The sequence below is a fragment of the Pleurodeles waltl genome, chromosome 8 (genome assembly GCF_031143425.1).
Source record: "Pleurodeles waltl isolate 20211129_DDA chromosome 8, aPleWal1.hap1.20221129, whole genome shotgun sequence".
Classification (NCBI taxonomy): Eukaryota; Metazoa; Chordata; class Amphibia; order Caudata; family Salamandridae; genus Pleurodeles; species Pleurodeles waltl.
The window spans coordinates 425,019,385-425,036,445 of record NC_090447.1 but is presented as its reverse complement, the minus strand read 5'-3'; the positions used below and the strand labels follow the sequence as shown (position 1 = coordinate 425,036,445).

Sequence of the window (17,061 nt, the reverse complement as noted above, 5' to 3'; positions counted from 1 at the left end):
ACACCACGATGACACCATAATCAACGGCCCCTTCGATCATGTTGTCGATGTTGAAAATAACCATCTCCTCACCTCACCTCCGTCGATGAAAGCAACGACTAAACCACTGCCAACAACTGCATTTTTACCCCCGACGACTGCCTCGTCGACAGAGGTCGGACCATTCTTACAGCCAGCACCATTGACAACATCATTGTAGATGATACCGTCAATGACAGAAAATATTATAAAAAAAGAATAAGAAATATAAATTTCTGTCACCATCGCACACTTCTCCAAGTAAAATGTCACCATTAATTCCTACACATTTTTTGGAGAAGGATGATTCGGAGGAGAAGGGGTTATTTTGTTTTGCCCGCAGCCCTACGAAGTTACATGTAAAGTGCCAGGACTTAGATCACGTCAACCAATATGATCCTCAACCCTTTTATTCACCTCGGCATTAGTATTCATACCAGGAGGAAATGTTTCCTATGCATGGATATAGGATTAACAATCAATGCTGGTGGACTACAGGAAGAGATTTCCACCATTCAACACTGAGGCCCAGCGGACATCTGTACCTTCACCTGTGCCACCTCCTTCCACGCCTGTTAGATAAAGGGTACTTCATTCAGATGTACCCCCCGCATACACCTCTTTCAATCCCAGTACAGGATCCTTCAACGTCCGATGATGACAGAAGATGGAGAGTTACCAGATGCTGTTGCAAAGTGGGATGATTATCAGGTACCTATGCCTTCTCCTTCCCCTGTCCCAGTGGACTGTCCACCAGGTGGCATTGGGGAATACCATAGTTTATTGGAGTGGGCTGCAAAAAGATTTGCACTGCATATGCCTACAAAGCAGATGGACTGCTTCCTTTATGACTTTAAGGAGCCTTCCCAAAAAAATGTGAGATTAGTGCTTATAGTTGAGTATATATGGGATGAGGGGCTGAAGGTAATGAAAAATCCTGCCACTGTTACTGGGGTCTTGCCTCGCTTAGATAAGAAATATAAGGCATCAGACGATGCCCCAGCCTGTCTAACTGGACACCCCAAACCAGACTCAGTTATTACTCAGGCGGTACATCGCAGACCTGGAAATCCTTCGGCACCAATTTCTGCTTCGCCTGACAAAAAGGAAGAAGACTTGTGAATATAGGAAAGAGCTTCCCCTTAATGTCTTCACTTACTGTGAGGGCTTCAAAGACATTGCTTCTTACCTAGACTAACTCCTAGAAGATTCAAAGGCCGATACAAACAAAATACTACAGGAAGGGGAAAGGGCCTCGGCTGAAGTCATCAACTGTGCAATGGATTATCGGTACCACAGCTGGCAGGAGCTGCTGTTTTAAGAAGGCAGGGTTGGCTTCTTGAGACTTCTAGAAGACCTGAAGTGCAGAACAAAATTCTTGACTTGCCTTTTGATGGAGAAGCCATTTTTGGGAAACATATTGATGATGTCCTGCAGATTACAAAAACTGATATGACCCAGCCAAGTCTCTTGTGACCCTACAATTTAGGAAACAACCCTTTTGGGGTGCCAAAAGATGGGGATATCTGACCTACAGAGGGGGAATTTAACATTATAAATATCCATCGTTCTCCTCAGCTTACCAATCCTTTTGTCATCAATACCAACAAAGACAGCCTCCACAGGCTGCATATGCTAGGACCACACAAAAAACCAGAGCATGACGACAAACAAGGGAGGCAGGACGTAGGCAATAAGCAAAATTTGTGTGGCCCAATTCTCTCTTCCTAAGGAAATTCCCTGTTATATTCCATATTGTGGGTTGTCAGAGGGGGTGTAGACCATTTTGCCCCAAATCAAACACATGAGATAATAAATGGTTGAAAAACCCACTTATCTATAGGATTTTGGACTTGCAATTTAGTTATAGTATAAGATTAATACTCTGAGTCAGAATGAAGAATCCAAGTATATCTTTTATGGATGCGGACTTTGAGACTTGTGACCGAACAGCCGACAAGTGTTTTGCCCCCTAGTGGTGAATTCACCTGGGGCTTTTTCAAGGCTGTAGATAATACATAAAAGTAAGAACAATTATAAGGAAATGACACAGTAAGATCAGATGTAGATGTGTGAGTTCTATGTGAATAGAAAACATACTGAAATATACTCTGTGAGTAAAGTAGGGTAGTGAAGTGAAAAGGAGAATAAAAATCGCTTGGTCCTAGGAGAGATCTCAAATGATCCACGACAGATATTTATAACCCAACTTACAACAGATTGTCATTGTATTAACCCACAGTGCAGAAACGTTTAGTAATTAATTTGGCTCAGTGTTGAGGGTTCACGCACATTTACGTTTGATACCCCATTAGCAAGATTGGTGCTGGTAGAGGATGATTGATTTGTGATAATTAGTTAGTATATAATAATTAGTGTAATTAATTATATGGTTATGATAACATCAATAGTAGGAACAAGAAAGGATATTCATACCTAATCGTATTCATCAATAGAAATCCATAATTTTGGATTAACAAATATTCTCCAAGACTTGTTGGCTTGCATTACTCCGTTACAGTTAAAATTCAGCGTAATGGTTCTCAATGGGTTATCGTAGTCTAATTCATATTTATTGAGTGGAGAGAGTACTTCAGAACTATTACATTCACATTGTTCAGAGGCCAAGTAGTTAATCTGAGCTTAATATCTTTTCATTTACCTCAATGCCAGGTTATGGGAAAGGTTAAAATACCAGATTCTCAAATACACATGCACTAGAACCGAGACCTATGCAACATAATACAATAATGTTTGTGGAAGGTAGCATGTCCGATGGTGGATCGTATTTGGAGACAAAAAGAAACCATAAATAAATTAAACGTAATCTCTATTCAAATATCCAGTATCAATATCAGATATCCATTTATAGCGTGGAGGGTACATTAAAATTGCATTTTAAATGCAAAGTTCAAAGTAGAACGAACAAAATAGCTGGAGACCAGAGAAGTTAATAACCCTGTATGTTGAAATAAGGGAGACTGTGGTATAACATGTCTGATAAAAGGATCAGATTAAGAGGTGAAAGGAACAATGGATATATTGTTGTCATTGTGTGGCAAGGAAAAAAGGATATTATATCGCTATCCCAAAAACAGGTCACTTACCAAACTTAGTGGATGTTGAATGTCCCGGGCTGAATCCGTGGTTGCTATTACGGCGTTTTAGTCCAGCGCGTGTGGGATACAATGAAGTTAAGAAGTCCTTCTATTGTTTTTATTTTTATTTTGCAACTACTCCTAGAGTCCTACTTCTATCTTCAAGTTCCTGTGAAAATTTTGTAGATGTGAGGAGATAGCGGCAGCCATATTGGAATGAACGTAAGGGTAAATAGATCATGTTGAGTTGTGTAAAATAACAGGGCGTCACCCCTTTTTTTTTTTTTTTTTTTTTTTTTTATTAGAGAACCAGATTTGTAAGGTATCAATTATTGTATATGTTATGAGTGTGTGTTAAATGTATCCGTCTATCCATTTTTCTTATGAATACTAACAGCTAGGTTTCTAGGTCCTACAACTATTTCCGATACCTATCAGTTCAGAGAAACCTTCTCATGTTATCTGGACTCTAGTTAGCTATTATGAGTGTGTAAAGGAGACGATGGCCTTATTAAGACGGAGGTATTGTAAGACTTGTGCTAATTTATTCAAGGGTAACATTATGTCACTTATATTTAGAGTTAGAAGTCCCAGGTTATTTGAAAGTTTAATGCAATGTGTATCAACAGCTTGTTGGATACCTATAATACTCATGTGAAAAGGGTATCACAAACGGGTCTATATGTGGGGGAAAAAGGATTCTCCCTAACTGAGTCACGGTGTTCTTAGAAGCTAAGCCATTGATGAAGAGTTCAGGCATTTTTGAATTAGGTATGCCTAGTGTAAGGTGGAATATGGTATTTTTGTGGCAGAAATAGCTGGAGATATAAAATAGTAAGGTAAACTAGGTGGAGCATATTGCTAGGATTGTATATAGGAAACAGAGAATATACTGTGCGTCAGATAATCCATTTGACACCCTTCATGTAGATAATATATATAGAATCATTTGAACCTTTAAAGAAATATAAATTCATAATACAAGAGGTGCATATAGACGGATAGATGTTATCATGTTTGTGCTTTATAATCCATCAATGGAGCCAATATTGCCATTCTGAGTCCTTACTAAGGCAATGACTTCTTACTAACTCCGGCTACCTATCTTTCCCCAAATTCAAAAATAGGAGGAAAGATTTCCCAACATTTTCGCAATTGGCAAAGAAATTACTTCGGACCAAAGGGAGTTAAACCTTATCCGTTTTGGCCATACACTGGAGTTGCTGCAAATTCCACAAGTGAGACCTCCTCCTCAACACAACTTAAAACACCTGAATCTTCTCAGAAAAGAAATATGAACGATGCTCAAGAAGGTGGCAATAAGAAAGGTTCCTGTTCCGGTCTAAAATAGGGGGTTTTATTCACGTTGCTTTCTTGTCCAGAAGAAATGGCAGGAAAGGCTTCCAATCTTGGACCTCAGAGAGCTGAATACTTACCTCAAGAAACAGTCATTCCGTATGATTACTTTCAACAATATTCTTTCCTTTCTCAATCCAGGAGATTATATGTCCACTCTCGATCTTCAGGACGCAAACTTCCACATTCCTGCACATCCATCCCACAGAAAGTTTCTCAGATTTGTGGTAGCCGGAGAGGATTTCCAGTTCAAAGTTCTTCCTTTCGGCCTGAAATTGGCCCCTAGAATCTTCACCAAATGCCTAGCTCCAGTTGCAGCTTTCCTCAGAAAACAGAAGCATCAGGGATTCCCGTATTTAGACTGGCAAATCAAGGCAAAGTTGCAGGAGCAGAGAGCGACAGAGGCCTTTATAGAGCTATTTGGACAATTAGGCCTCACTATCTACCAGAGTAAATCAGCTTTTTAACCACTGAAAAGAATTACCTTTCTGGGTGCAGTTCTGAACACATCCAACAACAAGGTGGTTCCTACAAGGGAGAGACAGAAAAATCTAATTTTCTTGGAAAGACTGGCTCATAAATGAGTCTGTTTCAGTTCTCTTCAAGTCCCTATTAGGAATGTTGTCTTCCTGCATCCCACTTGTGCCATTCTACCATCTCAGAATGCAAGAGCAACTAGATAATCATTGGACGCAGTCCAAGGGGTCTTTCAGCGATGCAATCAAAATGACAAAATCCATGATCACATCTCTGTCTTGGTGGTCCCAGGAACCTTCCATATCAATTATCTCAAACTGAAAGCAGTTCGCCTGGCGCTTCGGGTTTTCCTGCCAAAGATAAAGAATTTGTCAGTACTCATACGTATGGACAACACTACAAAGATGCACTATATCAACAAACGGGGGTGACCAGAGCTCTCCTCTTATCTCAAGAATCTCAACATAACTGTAACTGGTCCATCCTTCAAGGCGCGCATCTTCAAGCAGAGCACGTACTGGGCAGTCAGAATGTCATAGCAGGTTGACAACATCCAACTACGAATGGGAATTGGATCATAGAGTGCTAGATCACATTTTTTCTCAATGGGGCAAGCCAAACCTGGATCTTTTTGCCACTCCCCAGAATGCAAAATGCCAATTCTTTGCAAGTCGGGATCACCATTTGGGCTCATTGGGAATGCATTTTCAATGGCATGGTCAGAAATGTATGCTTACGCTTTTCCTCCCATTCCCTTCATTTAAGAGTTGTAGCCAAAATCACGAATGAACACTGCAAAATTCTTGTGATTGCCCTGGCATGGCCTCGACAACATTGGTATAAAGAGCTGTTTCTCCTCTCGGAGAGCCACAGCATCCCTCTACCAGTAACACCGTGCCTGCTAACAATGAGCAACGGCCAGGTTCTCCACCCAGATCCAGCATCACTTCATTTGACAGCCTGGCACCTGAACACCATGAATTTGTACACTTAAAAATCCCCTTAGAATATAGTGTCATTCTTGCCAGAGCTGCAGCGGATAGTACCAACTGAACTTACCGCCTTAAATGGAGCAAACAAGCTCAAGTGCACCAGTTCTCAACATCGCCAGAACTGATACTCCATTGTCTTTTCAATCTAGCAAGAGCCGGTTTGGCGAATGCTTCAATTAAAGTCCACTTGGCTGCAATATCCCGTTTTAGACAATCAGAGAATTCGCCATCTTTATGGTCACCAAGGATTATCAAACCGTTTCTTAAAGGACTTTTTTGTTCTTTCCCACCAGTCAGACCACCTTCGCCGTCTTGGCAACTTAACATAGTTTTGTCCCAATTAATGAAGCATCCATTCAAGCCTAAACACAGGGCGGACTTAAAATTCCTGTCATGTAAGGTCGCACTTTGCTTGCCCTGATCTCAGCTAGAAGGATTAGCACAATCTAAGCCTTCAATATTCAAGACCCTTTCTTGCAGTTTAAATAGGGTAATACTGCAAACAAATCCAAAGTTCATACCCAGCCAATAGTCCTAAAGTCGTACTTCCCTCATCCTTTAACACCGGGGGAACATGCTTTTCATTCCTTGAATGTCAAAAGATGTCTCAAGTTTTATCTAGACAAAATGAATGACTTCAGAAAATCCAATCAACTGGTCGTGGCATTCAACGCCCCTAGGAGAGGCCAACCACTTTCCAAACAGGGAATTGATAGATGGTTATTTATTACAATCGATTACTGTCACAAAGTTGCAGGAAAACCTCTGCCCAGACCAATGTATGCACATCCAACAAGGGCTGTTGCAGCATCCACAGCGCTCTTCGCTGGTGTGTCCATAAAGGACATTTGCAGAGCAGCTACCTGAAAGTGCACGCACACTTTTACAAAGCATTATTGCTTGGAGGAAACGTCACAAGGCCATGTAGCAGTGAGCCTTGCAGCGGCACCTGTTCCAGTAACAGTGAGCTATTTTATTATTCTTTTTTGCTCCATCCCAGTATATGTTTCGCACATGTATACTAAATCATTCTTACCTTGACAATACACGGTTTGTTTAGCACTGTATTGTAACTTATTGTTTTAACAAGAGTCTATCATTTAAAGCTTTCTTTACCATTTGTAGTATTGGTTCTGTCAATTGATAGAAGAATGTTGATCATACAATGTGCTTTGATAATGCTTGCTATTCTGATTCAGGCCTGTGAATCTATGAAAGTTTCAATACTGGAGTAAGAAAATAAGTTACTTACCTGGAACTGTAGTTCTCCAGTATTGGAATCTTTTGATAGATTCACATGCGACCCTCCCTCCTCCCCTGAGAAGCTCACTGTTACACGTTATCTACCTCAGGTACTTCAGCACTCATGCTTTGGAAAATCTGAGGGACTGGAGCTTCTCACAGGAGTGTTTTAGAGGGAAGGGTAGCTGATTAGCCGAAACCTAGGTTTGGTCTCTTTTCTCAAATTGACAAAGATAGACTACAAGGTAGGAGGCCTTAGGCCTTCATATACTATAGTTATCATTATATTGCTATTATAATGTCCCGGGGCACTCCCATCTCGATGACAGGGAATGATTCAAGCAAGATTCCAATACTGGAGAACTACAGTTACAGGTAAATAACTTATTTTCTTCTCTGTATTACAGGTAGGTTCAAGTCTTTCCATTGGTCAGGATGCTCATACTCTACTAACAAGCCTCAAAATGTGCTTACAATACCTATTTCTGTACACATAGAATGATATATTGATCTGCTATGTTGCTCTTTAGTTTTAGGACTGTATAAATTAGAACAACATCTTACATGAAGTAACGTGCTGTCTTTATTGCTTCTAGTATCGAGTACTGGTTTCGTTGTATGGATCTGGATGGCGATGGAGTAATATCAATGTATGAGCTAGAGTATTTCTATGAAGAGCAGTGTCAAAAAATGGAAAGCCTGGGCATTGAACCTCTACCTTTAGAGGACTGCCTTTGCCAGGTGTTGGATCTTGTGAAGCCACAGGAAGAAGGTAATTGATTACCTTCCCCCAAACATGATTTCTTCCTTTTATCTGCTTTGATCAATTTCAATTATGAGGTTCCAGCTAAATGTTTATTATGTGGCATTCGAAGGTCTGCCCCAAATTTCGTAGATTGTTCACTGGAAGCTCAAAACTACTCAGACATTTGATGCAAACCCGCACTAAATTGATACAAATCTGTACTAATTTTTAATTCCCTGCACTAGATAAGATGGAGTCCATATTAAAGATGATTTCCTAATGCTTTAAATGGAAATCGCTGCATCAGATTGTATGTGTTCTCACCTAAACATAGTAACTAACTTACAAGAAAAGAGCTGTAATAATTTCCAAGATCATTTTGTTATCGTCTGCCATACAATGCTATTGTGTATCTGTTTTCCATTTTACCTCATAAAGCAGATGATAGCAAAGTGTTTTAACAGCACTTAGGTATTTTTTTTTAAGTGACACGGGACCTCTTGCGTTTCTCTTGCTCATTATTTTGTTACCTAAAGAATTATACCTCCACTGCTGCCTTGATCTCATTCTACATCTAAGTGTTTAATTTCCCTCAAATATACATATTTGCTTCCCATGTTCACTTACTTCGAATGGCAGTCGTATATAGTCATTATTTTGTTGTGATAGGTTTTGATCTTTTGTGTTGCTAATGTGTGAAAGGTTTGTGTTATCCTTCTCCTGTTCTAAAGTGTTTAACCGTTAACATGAATCAATATGTCACTTTCTTCGTGCAGGGAAAGACAACAGTACTCACAAAAAACTTGTTTGCTTGAAATGTCCCCAATATTCTGTTTAAAACCATTGATAGTCTGGGCAGAGTTCAAGCCCGTACTAAGGTGATCATTCCAATGAGGCTGTTGGTTGAACGCTCTATTTAATTTCTCTTTGAAAACGTTAAATAGAATATGGAGAAGATTAAAGCAGAATGTATACCCTCCTACCCTGCCTTCAAGATACTTTGGTGTTTTCCGTCCCCCTTAGTGGATTTTGCCCCCTTTCGAGATTTGTCCCTGATGGAAGCCCAGAAAATTATGAATAATCGGTTAGCCTTTGGATCTCTTCAGACATTCAGTTTGGCAAAGTATTAAAAAAGTGAGCAAATGTGTCTATTTCCTCATGAATTGTTCTGTGCACATTTAAAACTGCAATTGTAGTTATCTCAATATTAGCTGATCTGTGAGCCGACATAGAGCTGGATTTGGAGTGCTGATTTCTGTCTGATTTGTTGGTGGCCTTTGATAACGTCGACCATGACACAACAAATTTGCCTGTCAGAGGTCACTACAGATGATACAGTTCTAAAGTGGACCAAATCACAGTACAGACTAAACTTAATTGATGCAGCTCTGATCCTTCATTTCTGGACCCAGACCTGTCCCACTGTGCATGCCTCATAGTTCGTCAGTCCCAGAACTGGTTTTGGAGGGGAAGTTCCTCATTTCCCTAGACACACCTTTTCTCTTTAGGTTAGGGAGTCACCCCCAACCACAGACTAGTGCTAGGCATAAAAGTGGCGCCCCGGGTACCCTCTTTAGAACACTGCTGGACCTGACGAAGAGAGAAGGGAGGGCTGCACCTGCTCAACCCTGACTTTAGAAAGAGGACGGCACTTACTGTAACCTGTGGTGACAAACCCCTAGAGATGGACCTGCTCCCACTTAAACCTAGGACAAAAGAGTGGACTTCAAGGGCTAGTTGACCGGTCTCCTGTTATGCTACAGGATCACAAAAGCTGCAAGAAGCTCACCTCCCCAAAGAGCGCAACTGACGAGTTCCAACTGGAAATTCCCAGGAGCATGTTGGTGGCTTTTCCTGGAGTGCGTCTTGACCCCCTATGTGTGTCCGTAGGTTCCTAGAGCCCTTTGAGAAGTGTCGGAGAATATTCCTGCTTCACTCTAAAAGCTTGGACTTAAAACCTTTCCAAGAACAGGAGGCTTCCACGAGACCACTCCCAAGATGCAACTGTTAACATTGCCTCGCCAGTTGGATTTAATTTGGTGGTTTGCCCCACTGAAAGAAGTTTGACTCGCAAAAATGTTTCTAAGTCCGAAGACGCATATCTTCATCAGTATAAGATGTGAAAAGTATCCAGCCAGCGAGAGACCTTCTCCAGACCTGAATTTCTAATTTCTCCCACTCAGAGCTTCCCAGTTAAGTCAGCAGCTTCACTACGACTTCGTCTAAAGGCTATCCGGCCTCTTGGAATCAGTCTTGGCTACAACCTGCTGCCTTACCCCACTGAGGATCTGTACTTCTAAAAACGTTTTCAAGTCAGAAGGTAAAACTTGCCACTGGGCCAACCCTAATCCCTCTATCCAACCCGCGCTCTGTCACGGTCAGCCTTAACATTTGACTTTTTAAGGTTTGGCCCACTGCACAGATACCAACGTTTTGTATATTGACCCCGAGACTTGCCCTTGGTAATACTCGATATTTCACACATTGTAATAACCATCACAAATTTGACAGTATATACACATGCTTGTGCCACCTTGCTGCAATACCATGCTGATTGGACGCATCATACATTCCCTTCTCTGATAGCCTTCTATAAGTCAATCTGATGGAACACGTCAGCTGTTCCTCAAAACCCCTCAGAAACCAAAGCAGTTTTCATGCACAAATATCATCTGTATTTACCCTGTACCCTATGTATTGAGACGGAATTATAACAACTTGATTGCAACACTGTACCCCCACCTTTTCACTCTATACAATAACCTAATAGTATACTACAACATACATTGCTCTTACTCTCTGTACTTGATAACAAAAACATGATTTGGGCTCCAAACAATGTTTCTTACTGATTATACCACTCTCTGTTCGATTATCAATGTGTAAAGCAACACAAATCCCCCCCCTCCACATAGACCTCTGTGCACTGTACTTGAAACAGAACTCCAAGTGCCACCCTTTTAATTACTCTTCTGCATATGCTGATTAGACCGCTTAAAATAATTGTACCCCATCTTTTGCAAAGTTTTTTGCTTCCCCTTAAATTAAATGCTCCTCCTGCAGTAGTAATATTTCCCATCCATGCCTTTTCAAATACAAGAGCACCCAAATGTCTCTAAATGGGTGTTAAGACGTCTTACATTCCAATTGAAATTAGTTAGTGTACGTCCTATTGCTTCTTCTTTTGAATCTCAGATCCCTATCCTTCACCAGGTGTTGTAAAGTCAGCTCCATGGACTGCCACGGTCCATCCTGTCACACCTGTCAGTCTTCTTGACCTGCTCGTAGCAGAGCCTAATCCTGGTCTGCCCTTGGATAGTCACCTCTAATAACCGTGGTGACCTGCCCATCCAGCCATGACACTCCTATCCTTGTTGGAGCAAATTTCCCCACTAATGAAGTTGTAAGGAGACTACTATGATTTAGAAGTAACCAGCATGTAATATGCAGGAATGGCTTCTGCATAGCTCAGGCCTGGAATAGAAGGTTTAAGCAACTAAACGGTCCGTGTATATCCGCTGCAAGGTAGAAAATAAGGCCCCCTGTTACTATATATGTAATGCTGTTTGATCATTCCCTGCTCCTTTCCTCTCTGTAGGTACTCAAAATAAGAGCTGGTTAAACAACCAGAGGGTAATTGCCTTTCAGCTCTTCCCCTCATTCTAATCTTTGAATTCAAATCAAATCTGAATAAAAGTATATGAAAACAATGTGTGATTGAATTCGGCTGCAGAGTGAGTCTTTTAGGGTTTATCTGTATTCACACAATTTCTTATGCTCTCTGTTTGCAGTCCTTATCTGTTATTGATCACAGACAGACATATCACCAGCGTCAGTTATATCTCCCGACTCTTGTTTCATCTGCACGTTTTTCACTTCTGCCACACTATCGTCTCTCACTATATAATCATGTTCACCTTCAGCTTTTTTTAATGTCATCCCTGGTTAATGTACTTTACATAGCACAAGTTCTCACTGTGGTCATTTTAGAGAAACTGTACTAACCTGTCCTTATTGCTGTTGGTGTTTTCACTTCGTCCCACACCCTTGTCTGATTCAGTGAATAAATATATATTTTATATTTAAAACCCTGAGGTTTTTCGTTGCTTCCAAAGACTTGGGTACACAAAACTGATATTACGCAGGTCTCATAACCTGGTGACCTCACCTTCTTGACATGTTGCAGAATCACATCCCTTTATATTTGAGGAGTCTTGCAATCGTTAGCGGTTAGCTGACCTCCCGATGATGGATGTGGCACCAGCATTCTGTGTGGTCACTTGAAGGATACAAATTCTGAAACGCCGTTTAGCTTCAGAGTCTGCGATATCCAGTCTTCCAAGAGTAATTCTGCTGATAATCCTTCAGTTCACTCTTAGAACCCAAAGATCACAGCCTTCCACGTCCCTCGATGTATCCACTAACGTGTAAAAGCTCAGTCACCATTGTCACTCTTTTCTGTTCTCACACACCATCGTTGAGGAGTCCTATTCCTCCTTCATTTTTTCATGTTTTGTACCACAACTTTCTTCCTCTGTTCTTACCAAGGTGACATCGATTGAAATAGTATCTATTTTGTTTTTGAGGGCTTCTCTGGGCTTTACAATTGTTCAGCACTTGATGCTCTTTGTCTGCATGTGTTTATGTAATTGTCTTTGCCAACTACCTCTGTTTATTGATTTGATTTTGTTGCTTTGCACTGGTTTAACCCCTTCACCCTCGTCTTAAGGTGCAAGGCTTCAGTGGTAAAAAAAAAAGACCATTCCAGTATTTTATCCTATGGATCTACTAATGTGATTGCCGTACCCATAGAACATTTGGTGTACTATCCTCCAGACTCAGATGCACATAGACACCCCTCTGGTGCTTGCTCTTTTTGAGTTCCTGCATCTGTTGTTTGAATCTTGTTCTAGAGGTATATCGTGCACATGATTGGTGTACCATAAGCCACTCAGTTCTTCTTTAGACACATCTAATGTCCTACTGGTCCCCATTGTTGCGTTACTCAAAATTATTCATGAGGAATGAGCAGGCAGAACATCATTTGAAGGTAGCGATGCCTTCATTAGTTTGTGCCCCCCAGCGTCTGTTCCATGTAGCAGTAGTGAATGCCATGTGATTGTTGCAGGATATTGCTGGCCTTGTTGCAGGATTTTGCTGGCCTTGCGTCTTATACACACTATTGTCCACCTTGATTGTTATCAGCTACGGTATGCGGTCCACGAAGCTGCTCAGCACCTTCACTCCCAGGCCTTGTGTGCTCATTATCCTCCAAGCATAGGCCTCGCCTTAAGGTTTTATCAGAGCTTATAAGCAGATGGGTGACCTGGTTTGGCACTCCACATCTCTACTGTAGCTCTTGATGGGGGTTCCCAGACCCAGCCGCATCAGCTGTGTTGAAAGAGTCTGTCCCTGCCAAAAACGCGCAGGTTTATTGTCTCTCTAGGACCCACAGTGCCACAGGTTTACAGATCTCAGTGCCAGCACAGCCAAGTCGCTCAATCTGGCCTCCTCAGTCTGTCAGAAAGGAGGAATCTCCATCTGCTCCCTATAGTGCCTCTATGGAAAGCAGGAGGCTGCAGTTGCACACTTCCAAAGCACTCTGGCGTCAGCATGGCTATCGCTCTCAGCACCATGGGTCAGCTGCACCGGTTCCCAGCGAACTGCTTCTGCTGGCTCAAACTCCATGGGTCAAAAGCCACCTCTTCTTCCCTATAGGCTAGCTGCACCCCTCTCTTTCACAGGGATTCATCATCACTCTGGCTAGCTCTTCTACTGTGCGTCATTATAACATTCATTCCTCTTGTTGACACTCCAAATCCCAGCAGCTGTCCTACCTTATTGAGCTGCTGATCTGCATAAGGTAAGCCGTATTGTACCCTACAGTAGTTTTTCACATTTAGCAAACATGATTTCCCAAGTGCTGTATAGCTTTTGTAGTAAAGCGCCAAAATCAGGATTTCCAGTTCATTTCCATATGTTAAGCTTGATTTCCTGAGACCCGCTGTCCACCCTCACACTACTTAGTTCAACAAAGTTTCTCTTTACCGGTCACGTTATTAGGCATTCTAGTTGGGATGAGTAAAAAATGTACAGGAGGACATAAAACTTTACGTTTTAATGCAACAAGTCAACTGTCCTTGCTTAAGTGGACACTCTCCTGTTATTAATAAAATGCTAAATACTAATATTTCTGCTAGTCCAACTGAATCGGTGATTACTGTGTTTATATTTTTAAAAATGCAAAACGTTTTCTTTTTTTCTCAGCATTTCTCATCAATTCATGTATTTAAAGTGTATTTCAATGAAGCTCTTCTTGATCAAACAGTGCCCTACACAAATCTGATGCAGAACAGTTTTTCTAGCAACAATCTGACTTGCCTTTGCATATAAACACAAATTAGGCTTATTTAGGCTTTTAGTTAACCATCTGTCTGTGAGTTTGCCAGAAGAATGTACCCAATCACTGAAAGTCCCGGAAAAATGTATGGGTCTTGGTGCAGCCTATATTACATCTTTGCTACAACTTGTAAGTCGATACCTACTATTCCAGTTTTAGCGTAATGCAAATATCTACATGCGAGCAGCATTCTGGCATGTGGCACAATATGCCAGAATAGAAAGGACTTTCTAGTTCATTTGGTAGCATGAAAACAAACTGGAGTGAATCATTAACAATGAGATGCACAGAACTCCTAGCTGTGAAGTTTACTGATAAAAATAATTTGCGTTTCTTGATTACCAACCACAATAAGTAAAAAATTGAAGTTAATTTGCATGGCGTGGGTGTCCTGGACTATAATTATGTGGCTGCTTGCCTAACGAAGCAGTAGCCCATGGACGTTAGGTATCCATGCACAGCCACTGAAAGGATTACCAAACGGCGGCTCCACCTCAGTCGATTTTCCAGAAGTTTGCTTTAGTATGATACAATGAATAGCAAGTAGGGACACAGAGGCCTGGTTGAGATGGGCATTGGGGACAGTAATACTGACTCTCCTGCCGTTTTCCATGCTTCGAGCACACTTTACAGCAACGACATGGACGATCCTTTTTTGGGTGTTTTAGGATTTAGATCAGCAAAGTGTTGCTCCGGCAGCCTTGTCACATCCTTCAGAACATATAAGGTGGAGACTGCTGCTTCTGTAACAGCAGTCAGGCTTTCAGTTGCAGACAACTGGAAGTCAAGGAAAGTAATGAGTCTTCCTGTGGTTATCTGACACTAAACAACACACACATTGTATGTTGCCATCTGGATCAGGTAGGTAAACAGTTTCTTGTACCAAGTGTGAGTTTTACGACACACATTATATGGTTGAAGAACCTGGTCATTCTTGTCCACTCCGCCCATGTACTTATTGTAATCAAGTATACAGATGGGCTTGTGGACTTTTGCCATCTGATCCCAGACCGTGATGGGGGAAGTGCTCTCATCATGAATTGTAGTGAACAAGAACTTGACTGCAAGCAGTTCGTTGGGACGCAATGCAGTGCTCTGGAATTTCTGTAGCTTCTTGCAAACAAGCTCCTGTGGGAATCCTTTGCGGTTACAACAAACTGTACCACAGGCCACAGTGCCAGCTTTGTAGAGCTCACTGAACAGTTCTACTCCTGTAAGAAATGTCCACGTAAAGGTTATAACCTTTATGAAGGAGTGGCTTGACAAGTTCCCATACAATCCTACCCGTGACCCCTAACACGGGAGGGCAACCTACATGGTTTAGGGTGGAGTCCTTCCCTGTATACACTCACATGCTGTACACATAGCCAGAAGAGCTCTCAGACAGCATGTACAGCTTTATGCCATAGCGAGCACTTTTGCTCGCAATGTACTGTCTGAAGAGCAGCCATCCTTTGTACAGGATCAAGGACACTTCAACTGCTATATTCTATCCAGGGGTATAGATCTCTGGAAACCTGGTAGACAAATGATCCACAACAGGCCATATTTTGAACAACCTGTCATGGTCTGGATGGTCCCCAGGCAATGCAGCAGAATTGTCATTGAAATGCAGCATGCGCTGCAGTAGCAAAAAACGATCTCTGCTCATGTATGGTGCGAAGATGGGGGTTACCCAAACCGTGCAAGTCGTCCAGTAGGACTGCAAGGTGGGTATCTGCACTAACCCCATTTTGAGCGTGAGGCCCAAAAATATCTTCAACTCTGCCAGCAAATTTTCTGAAGGAAGTAAGCATCCAAAAATAGATGGACAGTCAACTGGCAAAAAAGTTGACTGTATTGACTTTACATCCACCGTCACCAGTAAAAGGTGGAATTTGGGACTAAATTGGTGGGCTGCCAAGAGAGCACTCTCTGTGCTTGCCGCAGCCTACACCTGCTCTCAGGGTTGGGATAACCCGCTGTTGTCTCGCTGCACAGACTGTGCTTGTGAAGGGACAGCACAACTGTCCTCATCATCTCCCCCATAATCACTGGAAGAGATATTGTCGGATGGGACTCAGCTGACTGAAAAAATCACTCCCAGATTCTTCCCCATTGTCCTCTCCCTCAGATGCTGCCTCTGTCTCTGATCTTGCCTCAGAGCTATCCTCCATAACCTGAGTTAGGGCTTGAGCAGCAGTCCTCCAACGAGGCACCACCTCTGCTACTGGCTAAACTGCCCCTCTAAAGTACTACCCTACGTAGAAGACAGGGAGAGTCACAAAATTGCTGGTGGGTGTGTGTAATGTGTCCAGCAGTAAATGTTGTCACCTTACCTTTGCTTCTTCTCTGATTCAGCAGATTCTCTGAAGACACTGAAAAAAAGAGACACACTATTACCTCACCTTACCACATACCCAGCATCACAGCCTTTATAGCGCTGGTGGCACCCAGTGCAACAGTCATTTTTTTGTGCTCTGTCTCCCATGACCTCCTCTTCTAATTCCCTCAGGGTAAACAATTTTTTGTTTCAATATAATAAATTTGCCTCCTAAGGGTCGGCCCGTGTAGGAAGAGCTGACCCCCACCCCCCACATACAATTTTGCCTCCTGGTCTCAAATCACCTTCGGGTACACAAGGGAGCACTTATAATATGAGTTCTACTCACACAAGGTATGTCTTTGGTGCCTGGGCTTGAGAAAAGGATGTTGCGTGATTGGTGCACCCTCCTGAACCCAAATGCATTTTAA

General features: G+C 41.9%; 1 protein-coding gene across 2 annotated transcripts in view; it reads left to right on the top strand.

Moving 5' to 3' along the window:
* The window catches only part of PPP2R3B (protein phosphatase 2 regulatory subunit B''beta), a 396,604-nt gene that overhangs the window by 343,004 nt on the left and 36,539 nt on the right, over window positions 1-17,061 (top strand). For both annotated transcript variants that reach the window (XM_069204311.1, XM_069204312.1), the window contains exon 10: window positions 7,780-7,955. In XM_069204311.1, coding sequence (XP_069060412.1) covers window positions 7,780-7,955 — 176 coding nt within the window. The remainder of the gene's footprint in view (window positions 1-7,779; window positions 7,956-17,061) is intronic.